We start from the raw sequence: 15,317 nt of genomic DNA, 5'->3' as shown, positions 1-15,317 counted from the left end.
ATTGCCCCCTGCCAATTTCATATCTGTCATGTCCGATCAGTTTAAAATAACGGGCACCCTAAGTACGGAGGTGGTCCTTGCATGGTAGTCTCGGTGTAGTCAGTTTTATTCAACACGGACAGTAAAGGTAGGCTGACAGCCTGGCAGCAAGGACTAGTTAGAGAAAGGAGAAAAACCAAAGTGCACTTGAGCCTCTGGCAGTAGGTGAAAACCTCCTGGAAACCGTGGCAGGCCAAATGCTCTGCAGTGTTAGAAAGCCACGTGGGTCTTGAGAGGCTTTCGGTCCATCACTTACATTAGGTTGTACTACAAGCAAGTCAGGCTGCACTAATTTAAACTAACAGGGGAGGTAGCAATGGAGTAATAAAGAGTCTGCATCATCCATTCATTCACTCTACAAATATTTACTGTCTAATGTTCCAGCACTGTGGACACACAGTGAGCAAGAAAAACAAGACCCGTCATCTTCCTGAACTTGCTGCCTAGTGGGTAGTATGGACCATATATGAAGAAGCACAGGTTATTTAGGCCCAGAAAAGCTAATTAAGTAAACAAGATATGACCAAGGAGAGGCTCTCTAGGGGGTCTGCTATAATGAATAGATAAGAATGACTTAGAATTGGCCTTAGATTTGCCCTGTCAGAGATGACAAGAGGCTTGGCTTTCTGTTACTCTGTCCTGGGGCAAGTAAAATGAAGAGTTTCAAATTCTGAAATAGCTCGAACATAGTTCTTTGCATCAGTTAAATATCTGTACCGACAAATAAATAGTATAAATGCTTTTTTTCCCCTAATTCAGCCCAACCCCAGTTTAAAATATTATAAGTTCAACAATAATGAGTGTTTTTCTCTAATAAAAGTGGTTTCAGGAGTTCAGATGCCAGATTCCTATTAGCGTGTACCACTTTAGAGAAAAAGAGTTGGACTCAGGATTTCCCTTCACAGGAACAAGAGTGCAGGAGATGACGAATCAAACACAGCATTCAGGTTTTAAGTGTCATGTCAGATTGTGCCTTGATACGTTCCCAAGTTCAGTAAAGAGACCTGCATTGGTCTATTGCTGTGGTGTCCATTCTTCAAAGCTGTATTGATTTGAAATCCCCCAGAAGGCTTCAAGGACCCAGCCTCCCATCTTTGTAATTCAGTTTTGCTTGCCTCTCTCTGCCTGAAATGCTTCCAGGTATTTTTGCAAGGCTACCAGTTACATTTGACCAATCTGTGCAATGGATCAAAATTAAAAGAGGTGATTAAACTTAGTGACCAAGAAGTTTCCAAGCTTTGCAGCCTGCCAAGGGAGAAACTGGATGCAGCACAGCAAGTTCTTCGTTCCAACGCAGACATCCTGAAGCCCATCCTGGTGAGTAGGCTTGCTGTGCGGAGAAGGTTCAAGCACTATTGCCTTTGGAATGTGAACTTTTTCCTTCGGCAACGTGACTTTGTTTTTTTAGAAACATAGGGCTGGCTGGAAGTTTGAGATATAATTTAGCTCAGTGGTATGGTAATTGTTCCTTCAAACTTTTGGACCACCTCCCAAAGGGAAAATGGAGGAAGAATGAGTTGGGTGTGGCTCTGAGTCCAAGCCTAAGGTCCCTTGCACCTGTTTCAGTCAGAGAAGACCTGCTTTTTTCTTTTTTGTATTATAATTTGAGATTATGAGTTCATTGGAAGAAAGAGTTCCCCAGATTTTAAAAAATGTCTCAAAACCATTAATAGGAAGATGGATATCTGTTCATTTTAAAAAGCCTATCAGAAAGGAGACACTGTAAGCTGTCAGAGAGGGAAAACCCTGGCATTGGATGGGAGCACACTCAATAATTAGCTTAATCAATGACAAAATTACATTCGCAGAAAAAAAATCCCAAGAAAGTCTGATTGGCTGGGAATCAAGAGTTCAGAGAAGCAGTCCTTGAGAATACACATTCATTCTTAATCAAAACATGCAGATGAGCCTGAGCATTTTGGTCATTGGAGTGCTGTGTATAGGTGCAGAACAGGTGCATTTCTTTGGGTTTTCTGGGACCTCTGGTGAAATGCCCCTTACCCACTAATATCATTTAGCGGCCAGTGTTCTGGTTTCCTGCTCACCAGATAGCATTCTGATTTGTCAGTAGGTTCCCTTAAAACCAGAGAAAGAGCCCTGGAAGAAAGATGTGCCTGGAAAGAGATGTTCCTCATTATAATAAAAAGAAATTGGAATCCTCTGGGACCTCGTGCAGCATGATTTCTTTACAGAGAGATGGGCCCTCCCAGGGGTAATAAGAATGTTCAGTTTCTGGACCCTGTGCCTGGATCATACCCTAGAATGTGAGCTTAGAAACCCATCACAGGGTTGACGCTCTAAACCGACCCTCAGGCAGTTCTTGCATCCTGCTTGTGTCTGATGTGGCAGCTTCTGCCGGAGGCGAAGATTGTGGTAAAACTGTGTGAGTTCTTGGTGCTTCTTGGGGAGGGTTCGTGGTGAACCACTTGGTGTGAGGGGCTTAGGCCTAATGCTTAGATCAGTTTTTGTTTTATTCCGGAAGTAGTATGTTCTGTTTCAGTGTTTAAAAAAAGACTGAGTTGCCTTGTTCAGTGGTCTGTGATTCTGTTGGTTAATGTTTCTAGAGTATGATTTTGAGAAAGATATATTTCTGGATGGGGATGTCTGTAGCCCTAAATAACTGCTAGATAAGCTCATTGGTGCAGATATTTGCACCTGTTGGCCGTTTTTGTGTTGTGAGACTTTAAGGGTCGAAGGTTAGTACGAATGGTAGACCACTTCCTTGAACTGTTTCGGCAGCTTTGCTTTACTTCGCTACAAGACAGAAATGCTCCCCCTTTCAGCCAGGATGACTCTAATACTGGAAAGATGGGTGCTTTTAGAAGATATAGTAATCTATTCTGGTGCCCATTCATTGCTTCATTTCTTTTTACTCATTAAGCACCTATTGTGTGCACAACCCAGTAAAATCCCTCCACTTACATAGTGTCTGAGTTATGCTCTAAGTAGAATGACAGTATAACCTTCATAATCTGACAATCAACAGTTTGGGTTTCAACTTGAAAATCTCTCCCTGGTTAGGAGGATTAGCATGATAGGGTGCAGGGAAATGCACTGTCCGAACCGTCAGCTCCATCACAGTCCGTCCTGTTGTGTTGTGTTTGTGCCTTGTCGGTCAGTTGGTTCCCGATGGGGTGTTGATGAGGGCGGCTACCATATGCTTCTGCACACCTCTTGGGCATAAGAGCATCTCAGATTCTGCTCTTGCCTGTCTCCCGTTGCTGAGATCTCTCTCCGTAAACTCAGAAAATGGGGCTATTGAATTAGAATATAGTAATTTATCAGCACGGTTCTGTGTAAAGATGATTTTAGAGGATACCTTTGGGATGAAATGACTTCCAAACATTTTGAAATATGACTCTTATTTAATGAATTAAGCAGAGCCTTAACTGGAGCCCTGGGATTGATATTTGATTTACATCAAGCAGCCTTCTACTCCTGCTGCTTGGTTGAAATTTCAACATTTGTGATGGTAGATGGGTGTGACACATGACATCATTGCACGTAGGCTGTTAATTGTGCCAAGCAAGGCAACAGGAGCAGCATCCAGATGTAGGCCCAACATCACAGGGAGGGAAACTGTTCTGTTAATATGCGTTTCTGTACCAAAAGTGGGTTTTTAGGAGAGACATGATTTGAAACGTTTCTCCTCTTTTTTTCTTTTTTGGTGTGGCTGTTTCCCTGTTTTTCAGCCAAGGGTATTCTGACTCTTTCTCCTGGGCCTCCTTCAGTCTCTGCACGACCTGTGGACAGTAGTGTTTTGACAACATGGGGGGAAGTGTGGCAGAGTGGGAAGGGCATGGGCCCAGGGTCAGTTGCGTCTGGGTTCAAATACTGCCACCCACCTGGGTGACCTTGGATAAAGTATTTAGCCTCTGAAAGCCCCAGTTTCCTCATCTTTTACATTCAGATAATATAGTTTACCCTGTGTTGTGATTATGGGTCATGCATATGAAGAACCTGGCATAGGGCCTGGTACATATTAGGTACTCAATAAATAGAAGTTAATAATTTAATTGATATGAGTAATATAAATTATATGCTGAAAACAATTGCTGGCAAGATAGTTTTCTTCTGTAGATCAGTGTTAGGAATCAGTCATGCCAAGCAAAGTCCTGAAGAATATTTCAATGAAAAATTGCATCCTTTCCCTAGATATTGCCTAGGCTTCTTACCCTGTAGATTCTTATTTATGTTTATGCCTCAATTATACCTTGCATGAAAATTAATACTGGATGACAGAATGCTATCGCATTCTTTAAGTTCTCTGGGATTAATGGTAGTTTCCATTAGACATTCTCTTTTTTATTTAAAAACGTATTCATTCATTGAACAATGTTTATTGAGTTTATTATGTGTCAGGTATATTCTAGGAGCTGGACTCCACTGAGGTCCTCACAAAGATGACTTCCTGATGGGTACAAGATGGGCTGATATATGAAATATTATCTCTAGGATAAATGCACTTAGTTATGACAGGAGACTTGTGTTACTTAGTATTCATGTTGAGATAATAACCTCTAGGAGGAGGTCAGGGCCGTCTGGCAGTGACTTCTGTTGTCTCACTGCTCAGCAGGGTGGATTTGGCTGTACTGGTTGGCTGGGCAGGTGAACTTCCCTTCGCCTTCCCTGCAGGTCCTTCCTGAAGCAGCACACACCTTTCCCAGGCAGAGGAGAAGTCCATATGGGGGCCTCTCTCTGCTGTCCTCTCATGCTTTTCATATGGCCTCCAGCCACAATGTGTTGAATCTTTCTCATGCTTTAAATCTCTCTGACTTCTTCTGCCACATCTCTCTGCCTCTAGCCAGAGAGAGAGTTCTCTGCTTTTAAGGGCTCATGTGATTAGATTGAACCATCTAGATAATCCAGGATAATCTACCTATTTTAAGGTCTATAACTTTAATTATGTCTGTAATGTACATTTTATCATGTAATGTAACATATTCAGAGGTTCCAGGGATTAGAGTGTGGCCAGCTTTGGCGGGGGGCATTCATCCTGCCACAACTGTCTTTTGATTGGAAGGTATATTTCATTATGTCTTCAAAGTGCTTCTTCAATGCCCTTGACTTTCATTAGTCCCTCTTGAGCTCTGTGCACTTTCTTGCCTATATTCTGAGAGTGACTCTAAAGTGTAATAAACACTACCCATTACAAAGAGAGCTTTGACTTTGGGAAGCAGAGCATCTCTGAACAAGGCATGAAACATTCATCAACAAAACCAACAAATATTTACTATGTGTCTGCTTTGTACCAGGTGCTGTTCCAGGCACTGAAGGTTCAGCCATGAACAGGGCAGACAAGATGCCTATAGAGCTTTCATTCCATTGGGCACTGAGCACCAACATTGAGGCTGAGGTTGGGAATTTGAGGAACTCTTCATGGGTTCTGGGTCTGAAGAGTGAGGGCTGTCGTCCCATCTCAGTTTCACCAATGACTTCCCAACAGCCCCCTGACAACCATCTTTGCCAACATGGGACACTGTGAGCCATAGTGGAAAGAATGTGAGGTTAGCTAGGCTTGGGCTCTAGTCCTGGCTCACCATTGACTCAGTGATGTGAAGATGGTGTCTGATCCTTAAGGGGAGGAAAACAGGGTCTGACTCTTGAGTTAGGAAGGACAGGCATACAGATTTATCTCCACCTCAGAAACAACGTGGATACTGCACAACCATGTGGTTAGATTGTCTTGACCTCTGATGATACCTTCACCCTAAAAGGGAAAGTTCTGTTTCTGTGGAACAAAGAGCTCTGTTCACATGTCTTCTGGTGCATGCAGCACATTCTCGCAAAGGCGGAACTCAGTTCATGGGACAAAGGAGGTGACGTGAGGGTGCCCTGAGGTCCCCAGAAGACCAGTGATCTCACAGATGGAAGGAGCAGATGGAGAAGGGGTGAACAAAGTCATCCTTGTCTTGGAGGGTCTTTGTTTGGTGTCTTCTTGACCCTTAGACAAGGACTCAGAATACAGAATACACTTGGCTTGTGGCTTTTTGGGGCTAGATACTTCAACTTGTTGCATGCAGTCCTTAAAGCATTTGTGTGGGTTTTTTGCAGGAGAAAACACTTGCTTTTTCGTCTTCTCCTGCCTGAAATTCATATGTTTGTGGGAAGTGTCAGGTTTTGTTTGGCTGTGTTTGATTTTACTGTCCACCTGTTTACAACATATGCTTTCGCCCGGCAAGCAATTGCAGTCTTCATCATTTGGTATTCGGTAGAATGACATGCCTTGCGGAATAACTCTGCAGACTCTGTTTCACCTAATTCCTATGGGAAAATTGAAGCACAGAACTGAGGAATAAATTGCTGAATTAGCAGTGTGCTAATATGACTACTCAACTCCATCTGTACAGACATTTTTGCCTCAATTATACAATTTCTCTCTTGAAAAGTACTGCCATTTCTAAGATGAAGATTTGATTTTGGTCTTGAATTATGTGGTAGTAGATGTATTTAACTGTGTTTTGAAACAGCAAAAATTTTTAATTTTAACAGTATTTTAATGCATTAAACACATCAGTTTTAAAATTTAATATTTAAATTGTTGAATTGTTTTTATAAGAGTAGTACCTTCCTCAGACATGAGTTTTATAATTCTGTACTTCAACAAAAAATATTAAAATGTTCCCCAAAGGAAAACTTTATTATCATGTAAATCTTTGGAAAGAGACAGTGATTCCTTCTGGGTGGTGATAGTCTTTGTACCTAGTATGTGGCTTACTTATTTTCAATTTAAACTAAAACATATAAATCCTAGCCCTGAATCGGATTTTCTGCATATTGGCAAAGTGAAATAGAGACTTAAGTCTACTTTATGAAAGTAAAGAAGTTTGAAATGTCCCAATGAATGCATTATAACCTGAATTTGCAGGAGGAAAACAAAATTGTGTATTATATTGAGAAACTATTTTAATATATGTACACCCACATCTCACTTTATTTAGAAGTAGTCCCTGAAAAATTTGGGCGTGGATAAGATTTTTATAAATTAAGAAGAGTTTTCAGTTACATTTTAATTTTGCTGATGTTCCGTCTTCTGTTTCTATTTGGCTGTGACTTCTAATGCATTAGTAATGTTCTCTTCCAGTCTTCATTCTGTATAGAGATCATCTGTAAATAAACACTTGAATTCATTCAAATATTTATTGACCCCTGGTCTGTGCCATGCACTGGGCCAGGGAGGCAGTGGTGAGTAAGGTACAGCTCTTTCTGAGTTTCCCTGCTGGTGGGGGAGTGGGTGGGACAGACCAGGAAAGGAGCAGATGCTGTGCAGAATGATGGACCCTCTGCTGGGTACTGTGCAGGCCCTGATGGGGCCTCCAAACCCAGCTTTTGAGGATCAGGAAGAAATATCCTTTAAGTTGGGACCTAAAGAATAGAGGTTAGCCAAATAAAGAATAGGGAGAAACGAGTGTTCCAGGCAGAGGACGTGGCATATGCATGGGTCCAGAGGGGAAAGAAAAGAGAAGGTGACATTTAGGGCAACTGCACATAATTGAGTAGCTCAGAGTGGAGCGGATGTAGCTACGGGGAGTTTGATGGGAGAAGGAATGGTAAGACATGACACTGTGGAGGTGAGCTAGCTGAGGCCAACTTTCAGGAACCACGTTAGGCTATTGGGCCTCATCCTTAGAGCAAGAGGATCTTCCAAAAGGCTCCAGAAGGTGAATAACTTGATGAGGTGAATACACAACAGAGTATATCTGTGAATTTGAATGACCTTTGAAGTAGGACTCTCCCCAGTCCATCTCTCAACCTCCTAATGTGCTTCTCCCTTCCTTTTGGGTTTTCTTCCACATTTACTAGGTGCCTAGTTATTATGTGCCAGGAACTGTTCTAGACATGGAGTTGAAATAAAACACCAGCTCAGAAATTAAAGTCAAATTGGCTTTACTAAGTTGCTGCCTTTTTTATTTTCAGTCTTTTACAATTTAGTTATTAAGCTAGTGAGGATTGAAAGAATATAATGAAGTCATCTGTTAGACCCAGAAAGGATGGGGCACAATGGCCTTTGTCATTCTGGGGCCAGCACCCCAGAATGTCATGCTTTTAGGAAATGTTGCTATGTTGTGATTAACACATTTTGCAGAAGTGGGTGGGAGCTTTTGAGTAATACAGTAAGTCCTTGTGTATTCTTCCCCTAATGATATTACAGTATGTAATATGATCTAAAAATATTGAATAATACATGAATTCCTGGTAGCCTAACACAGACTGTATAGTCCATTACTAAAGGCTTTATTTTCCCTCTTTTCCCCCCTTTCCTTACTTCATACAAGAAAATCACTTGCATCCTATGATCAGTGGGAACCTCTGTGAGTTCATAGCCAAGGGAATGTTTTTGGTTAGGAAAAATAATAGTAGGAATTCTTAATTCTGTGAATTGTTTACTGGAGCCCTTTGGATATATGGTTTGGCAAGTTTTGCCTGCCATTGTCAACTAAGTCTGAGCAGGAGACCACAATTAATAGTAGGTGCAGGCACGTGATTCTCAGACTTCATTTTGTGGCCTAGTTTCAAGGCATGTTTCCTGGGGTTTACTTTACTTAAGGAAGTTAGACATCCTTCAGATATGATTTGTACTGAAGCCAACTTATATTCTTTATCTGTCTTTCATTCCTGCTCAGTCTCCCTCGTTTCCTTATCTTTCACTGAATTAGAAACAAAATTATGAAATAGTTCAAACATACAAAAGGGTGCAGAGAATAGCATAAAGAACACCCATGTACCATCATCCATCATTTTGCCACAGCTGCTTCAGATTCTTTTCAGGAAATAAAATATTACAGATACAGTTGATGCCATCTGCGTGTCCCCATCTCCTTCCTCAGAGATAACCACTATCCTGGAGTTGCATGTTTTTATGCTTTATACCATATATGTTTGCATTCTGTTAATAACAATATACTGTATTGGTTTGCATGTGACCACATTGTATAAATGTGCATATTGATCTACAACGTGTCTTTTTCACTCACCATTACATTTTTGAGATTTATCAATGTTGATACATGTGGCATCTGGTTCATTTTAACTGCTGCATGATATTCTGTTTTTATAGTAAAATTTAAAAAAATCTGTTCTTCTAGTTTTTGGCTTGTTTTTTTGATGCTGTTTATAGTGTCCTTTGCTGTACAGATTTTACTTTTAAAGATTGGAATGATTTTTTTTTCAATTTTGGTTTGAACTTTTTTTTGTTTTTTGTAGTCAAATCTCCATCTCCCTCTTAAAATGACACTGGTGATTACATTGGGCCCACCTGGATAACTTCCGGGATAATTTCCCCATCTCAAAATTCCTATTTTAATCATATCTGCAAAGACCCTAATTCCATATTATGTAACATTTACAGGTTCCAGGGATTAGGACCTGATGTCTTTGGGGGTCATTATTCAGCCCTGACACTTTCGTTTTTTTTGGGTTTTTTTTTTTGTGTGTAGATTGGGCTATATTATTATTATTTTCTTTTTTAATTTTTTGTTTATTGCAGTAACATTGGTTAATAACATTGTATAAATTTGAGGTGTCCATCACCACACTTCTATCTCCAGACTACACCGCGCCCACCACCCAAACACCAACCACAACCCATCACCACACACATGAGCCGAACCAACCCTTTCACCCTCCTCCCGCCCCGCTTCCCCTCTGGTAACCACCAATCCAATCTCTGTCTCTATGTGTTTGTTTATTGTTGTTATTATCTACTACTTAATGAAGGAAATCGTACGGTATTTGACCTTCTCCCTCTGACTTATTTCACTTTGCATAATACCCTCAATGTCCATCCATGTTGTCACAAATGGCTGGATTTCATCGTTTGTTATGGCTGAGTAATATTCCATTGTGTATATATACCACATCTTCTTTATCCATTCGTCCCTTGATGGGGACTTAGGTTGCTTCCAAGTCTTGGCTATTGTGAATAACGCTGCAATGAACACAGGGGTGCATATATCTTTATGCATTGGTGTTTTCAAATTCATTGGATAAATACCCAACAGTGGAATAGCTGGATCATATGGTAGTTCTATCCTTGATTTTTTGAGGAATCTCCATACTGTTTTGCATAGGGGCTGCACCAGTTTGCACTCCCACCAGCAGTGTATGAGAGTTCCCTTCTCTCCACATCCTCTCCAACACATGTTGTTTCCTGTCTTGTTAATTATAGCCATTCTGACGGGCGTGAGGTGATATCTCATTGTAGTTTTGATTTGCATTTCCCTGATAGTTAATGATTTTGAACATCTTTTCATGTGTCTGTTGGCCATCTGTGTATCTTCTTTGGAGAAATGTCTGTTCAGGTCTTTTGCCCAGTTTTTAATTGGGTTGTTAGTTTTTTTGTTGTTGAGGTGCATGAGTTCTTTATATATTTTGGCGATTAAGCCCTTATCAGATATATGGTTTGCAAATATCTTCTCCCAATTGTTAGGTTGTCTTTTCGTTTTGTTGATGGTTTCCTTTGCTGTGCAGAAGCTTTTTAGTTTGATGTAGTCCCATTTGTTTATTTTTTCTGTTGTTTCTCTTGCCCGGTCAGACATGGTGCTTGAAAAGATGTTGCTAAGACTGATGTTGAAGAGCGTACTGCCTATGTTTTCTTTTAGAAGTTTCATAGTTTCAGGTCTTACATTCAAGTCTTTAATCCATTTGGAGTTAATTTTTGTGTATGGTGTGGGGTAAGGGTCTACTTTCATTTTTTTGCATGTGGCTATCCAGTTTTCCCAACACCATTTGTTGAAGAGACTTTCTTTTCCCCATTGTATGTCCTTGGCTCCTTTGTCAAAGATTAGCTGTCCATAGATGTGTGGGTTTATTTCTGGGCTTTCAATTCTATTCCATTGATCTGTGTGTCTGTTTTTGTGCCAGTACCATGCTGTTTTGGTAACTATAGCTTTGTAGTATATTTTGAAATCAGGGAGTATGATACCTCCAGCTTTGTTCTTTTTCTCAGGATTCCTTTAGCTATTTGGGGTCTTTTGTTGTTCCATATAAATTTTAGAATTCTTTGTTCTATTTCTGTGAAAAATGTTGTTGGAACTTTGATAGGGATTGCATTGAATCTATAGATTGCTTTAGGAAGTATGGACATCTTAACTATGTTAATTCTTCCAATCCAAGAGCATGGAATATCTTTCCATTTCTTTGTGTCTTCTTCAATTTCTTTCAGCAATGTTTTATAGTTTTCGGTGTACAGATCTTTCACCTCTTCGGTTAAGTTTATTCCTAGGTATTTTATTCTTTTTGTTACAATTGTAAATGGGATTGTATTCTTAATTTCTCTTTCTGCTACTTCGTTGTTAGTGTATAGAAATGCAACTGATTTTTGTATGTTGATTTTGTATCCTGCAACTTTACCGTATTCGTTTACTACTTCTAAAAGTTTTCTGGTGGATTCTTTAGGGTTTTCTATATATAAAATCATGTCATCTGCAAATAGTGAGTTTCACTTCTTCCTTTCCAATTTGGATCCCTTTTATTTCTTTCTCTTGCCTGATTGCTCTGACTAGGACTTCCAGTACTATGTTAAATAGGAGTGGTGACAGTGGGCATCCTTGTGTGGTCCCTGTTCTTAGAGGGATAGCTTTCAGTTTTTCACCATTGAGGATGATCCTGGCTGTGGGTTTATCATATGTGGCCTTTATTATGTTGAGGTACTTTCCTTCTATACCCATTTTATTCAGAGTTTTTATCATAAATGGATGCTGTATCTTGTCAAATGCTTTCTCTGCATCTATTAAGATGATCATGTGATTTTTATTCTTAATTTTATTAATGTGGTGTATTACGTTGATTGATTTGCGAATGTTGAACCGTCCCTGCATACCAGGAATAAATCCCACTTGATCATGGTGTATAATCTTTTTAACGTATTGTTGTATGCATTTTGCTAGTATTTTGTTGAGGATTTTTGCATTGATGTTCATCAGTGATATTGGCCTGTAATTTTCTTTTTTTTGTGTTGTTCTTGTCTGATTTTGGTATCAGGGTAATGTCGGCTTCGTAGAATGAGTTAGGGAACTTCCCCCCTCCTCAATTTTTTGGAAGAGTTTGAGAAGGATAGGTATTAAGTCTTCTTTGAATGTTTGGTAGAATTCACCAGGGAAGCCATCTGGTCCTGGACTTTTATTTTTGGGGAGGTTTTTGATTACTGTTTCGATCTCCTTACTGGTGATTGGTCTATTCAGATTCTCTACTTCTTCTTGATCCAGTTTTGGAAGGTTGTATGATTCTAAGAATTTATCCATTTCTTCCAGATTGTCGAATTGGTTGGCATATAGCTTTTCATAGTATTCTCTTATAATCTTTTGTATTTCTGAGGTGTCTGTTGTAATTTCTCCTCTTTCATTTCTGATTTTACTTATTTGTGCCTTCTCTCTTTTTTTCTTGGTGAGTCTAGCTTAAGGTTTGTCAATTTTGTTTATCTTTTCAAAGAAGCAGCTCTTGGTTTTATTAATTTTTTCTATTTTTTTTTAGTCTCTATTTTATTTATTTCTGCTCTGATTTTTATTATTTCCTTTCTTCTACTGATTTTGGGTTTTTTTTGTTCTTCTTTTTCTGTTTCCTTTAGGTGCATTGTTAGATTGTTTATTTGAGATTTTTCTTGTTTGTTGAGATAGGCCTGTATTGCTATAAACTTCCCTCTTAGAACCGCTTTTGCTGTATCCCATAAATTCTGGCATGTGGTATTTTCATTTTCATTTGTCTCCAGGTATTTTTTGATTTCTTCTTTGATTTCTTCGTTGACCCAGTCGTTGTTCAGTAGCATTTTGTTTAATCTCCATGTATTTGTGGCTCTTCTGATTTTCTTCCTATAGTTGATTTCCAGTTTCATACCACTGTGGTCAGAAAAGATGCTTGGTATTATTTCAATCTTCTTAAATTTATGGAGACTTGTTTTGTGGCCTAATATGTGATCAATCCTGGAGAATGTTCCATGTGCATTTGTAAAGAATGTGTATTCTTCGGGTTTTGGATGGAATGCTTTACTAGGTCGATCTGTTCAAGTGTGTCATTTAAGGCCAATGTTTCCTTATTGATCTTCTGTTTGGATGATCTATCCATTGGTGTAAGTGGAGTGTTAAAGTCCCCTACTATTATTGTGTTACTGTCTATTTCTCTTTTTATGTATGTTAATAATTGCTTTATATATTTAGGTGCACCTACATTGGGTGCGTAGATATTTACAAGTGTTATATCCTCTTGTTGGATTGTTCTCTTGATCATTATGTAATGCCCTTGTCTCTTTTTACAGTTTTTGTTTTAAAGTCTATTTTGTCTGATACGAGTATGGCTACCCCAGCTTTCTTTTCATTGCCATTTGCGTGGAGTATCTTTTTGCATCCCTTCACTTTCAGTTTGTGAGTGTCTTTAGGTCTGAAGTGTGTCTCTTGTATGCAGCATATATATGGGTCTTGTTGTTTTATCCAATCAGCCACCCTATGCCTTTTAATTGGAGCATTTAGTCCATTGACGTTTAAAGTAGCTATTGATAAGTATGTACTTACTGCCATTTTTACCTTTTTTTTTTCTCAGTGTTTTAGTAGTCCTTCTCTGTTCCTTTCTCCTTCTGTACAGAATTGATGGTCTCTTTAGTTTGACCTCTGTCTGAAAGCTCTACTCTTTAACTCCCCTCCTCCCTCATTTTATGTTTTTGATATCGTATCTAACCTCTTTTTTGTGCATTTGTATCGATTACCCTCTTATCATGGAAATAGATAATTTTTCCTATTTGTGGTCTTCTCTTTTCCCCTTAAATCAGTCCCTTTAACATTTCTTGTAGCACTGGTTTCTTGGTGACAAACTCCTTTAATTTTTGCTTGTCTGGGAAATTTTTGATCTCTCCTTCCATTTTGAATGATAACCTTGCTGGGTAGAGTATTCTTGGCTGTAAGTTTTTTCCTTTTAGCACTTTAAATATATCATGCCACTCTCTTCTAGCCTGTAAGGTTTCTGCTGAGAAGTCAGCTGATAGCCTTATGGGGTTTCCTTTATATGTAACTTGTCTTTCTCTTGCGGCTTTTAGGATTCTCTCTTTATCTTTAATTGTGGACATTTTGATTATGATGTGTCTTGGTGTGGGCCTCTTTGGGTTTATCTTGTTTGGGGCTCTCTGTGCTTCCTGTACCTGGATGTCTGTTTCCTTCCTTAAGTTAGGGAAGTTTTCATCTATTATTTCTTGAAATAGATTCTCAGCCCCTTTGTCTCACTCTTCTCCTTCCGGGACACCTATAACACGGATGTTAGTGCGCTTGATGTTGTCCCAGAGGTCCCTTAGACTGTCCTCACGCTTTTTAATTCTTTTCTCTTTTACCTGTTCAGCTTGGGTAATTTCTTCTAGTCTTTCGTCCAGCTCGCGGATCTGTTCTTCTGTTCCTCTACTCTGCTTTTGAGTCCCTCTAGTGAATTTTCCATTTCCAGTATCGTATTCTTCATTTCTGATTGGTTCTTTTTATTTCTTCCATTTCTCTGTTGACATTCTCACTGAGTTCATCTATTCTTCTCCCCAGATCAGTGAGCATCCTTAACACTCTTAGTTTGAACTCTCTGTCGGGTAGGTTGCTCATTTCTGTTTCACTTAGTTCCTTTTCTGGGGTTTTGTCCTGTTCCCTTGCTTGGAATGTATTCCTTTGCCTCCTCATTTTGCCTCTTTCCCTGTGCTTGTGTCTACGTATTAGGTAGGTCAGCTACGTCTCCTGCTCTTGGATAGGTGACCTTATATAAGTGATGCCTTAGGGGCCCTGCAGTGTGCTTCCCTCAGTTCTCAATGTTCCAGGGGTGACCCCTATGTGGGCTATGTGTGTCCTTCTGTTGTGGCCTGTTTGCTTCCCTGTAGGCGCGAGGGAGGCCGAGTTATGCTCCTGGTCAGCTGTTTGTAATTATTGTGGGCCCTTCAGTCTCTTTGTCAGGTATGGGGAGCCCCAGCACAGTTGGCTGCAAGATCTAATACCATATTTCTGTTGCAGTATTTCTTTTAAGTGAGTAGGCCCCCAGTGTGGCAGGTTGTTAGGCTCAAGGGCTTACAATTGCTATAGCCTCCAGCCTTTAGGTCTCTTGTCAGCTCTCTGAGGATTGCAGCTGGGTGGGGCTGGCCTCAGGCACAGGAGCACCCAACTGTTTCAGGCTTTGTAAGGTGGGGCAAACCCCCTATGTCTTTGAGAAGCACAAGTCTTCTGCAGCTGACAAGCCCTGTCGCCCACAGGTTCACACACACAGTCAACACAGTCCTGCCCCGTATGCTCGCCCCAACCTCCTCAAGTGGACCCAGTCTCTCCACGGTGGGA

General features: G+C 40.0%; 1 protein-coding gene across 3 annotated transcripts in view; it reads left to right on the top strand.

Annotated features, from left to right (window-relative positions):
- Positions 1–15,317, top strand: part of ABCA1 (ATP binding cassette subfamily A member 1) — a 134,834-nt gene that overhangs the window by 53,068 nt on the left and 66,449 nt on the right. For all 3 annotated transcript variants that reach the window (XM_058523695.1, XM_058523696.1, XM_058523697.1), the window contains one exon: positions 1,180–1,356. In XM_058523695.1, the coding sequence (XP_058379678.1) occupies positions 1,180–1,356 (177 nt within the window). The remainder of the gene's footprint in view (positions 1–1,179; positions 1,357–15,317) is intronic.

Source organism: Diceros bicornis, chromosome 28 (genome assembly GCF_020826845.1).
Source record: "Diceros bicornis minor isolate mBicDic1 chromosome 28, mDicBic1.mat.cur, whole genome shotgun sequence".
In the NCBI taxonomy this organism is placed as follows: domain Eukaryota; kingdom Metazoa; phylum Chordata; class Mammalia; order Perissodactyla; family Rhinocerotidae; genus Diceros; species Diceros bicornis.
This window is presented reverse-complemented; position numbering and strand designations above follow the sequence as displayed.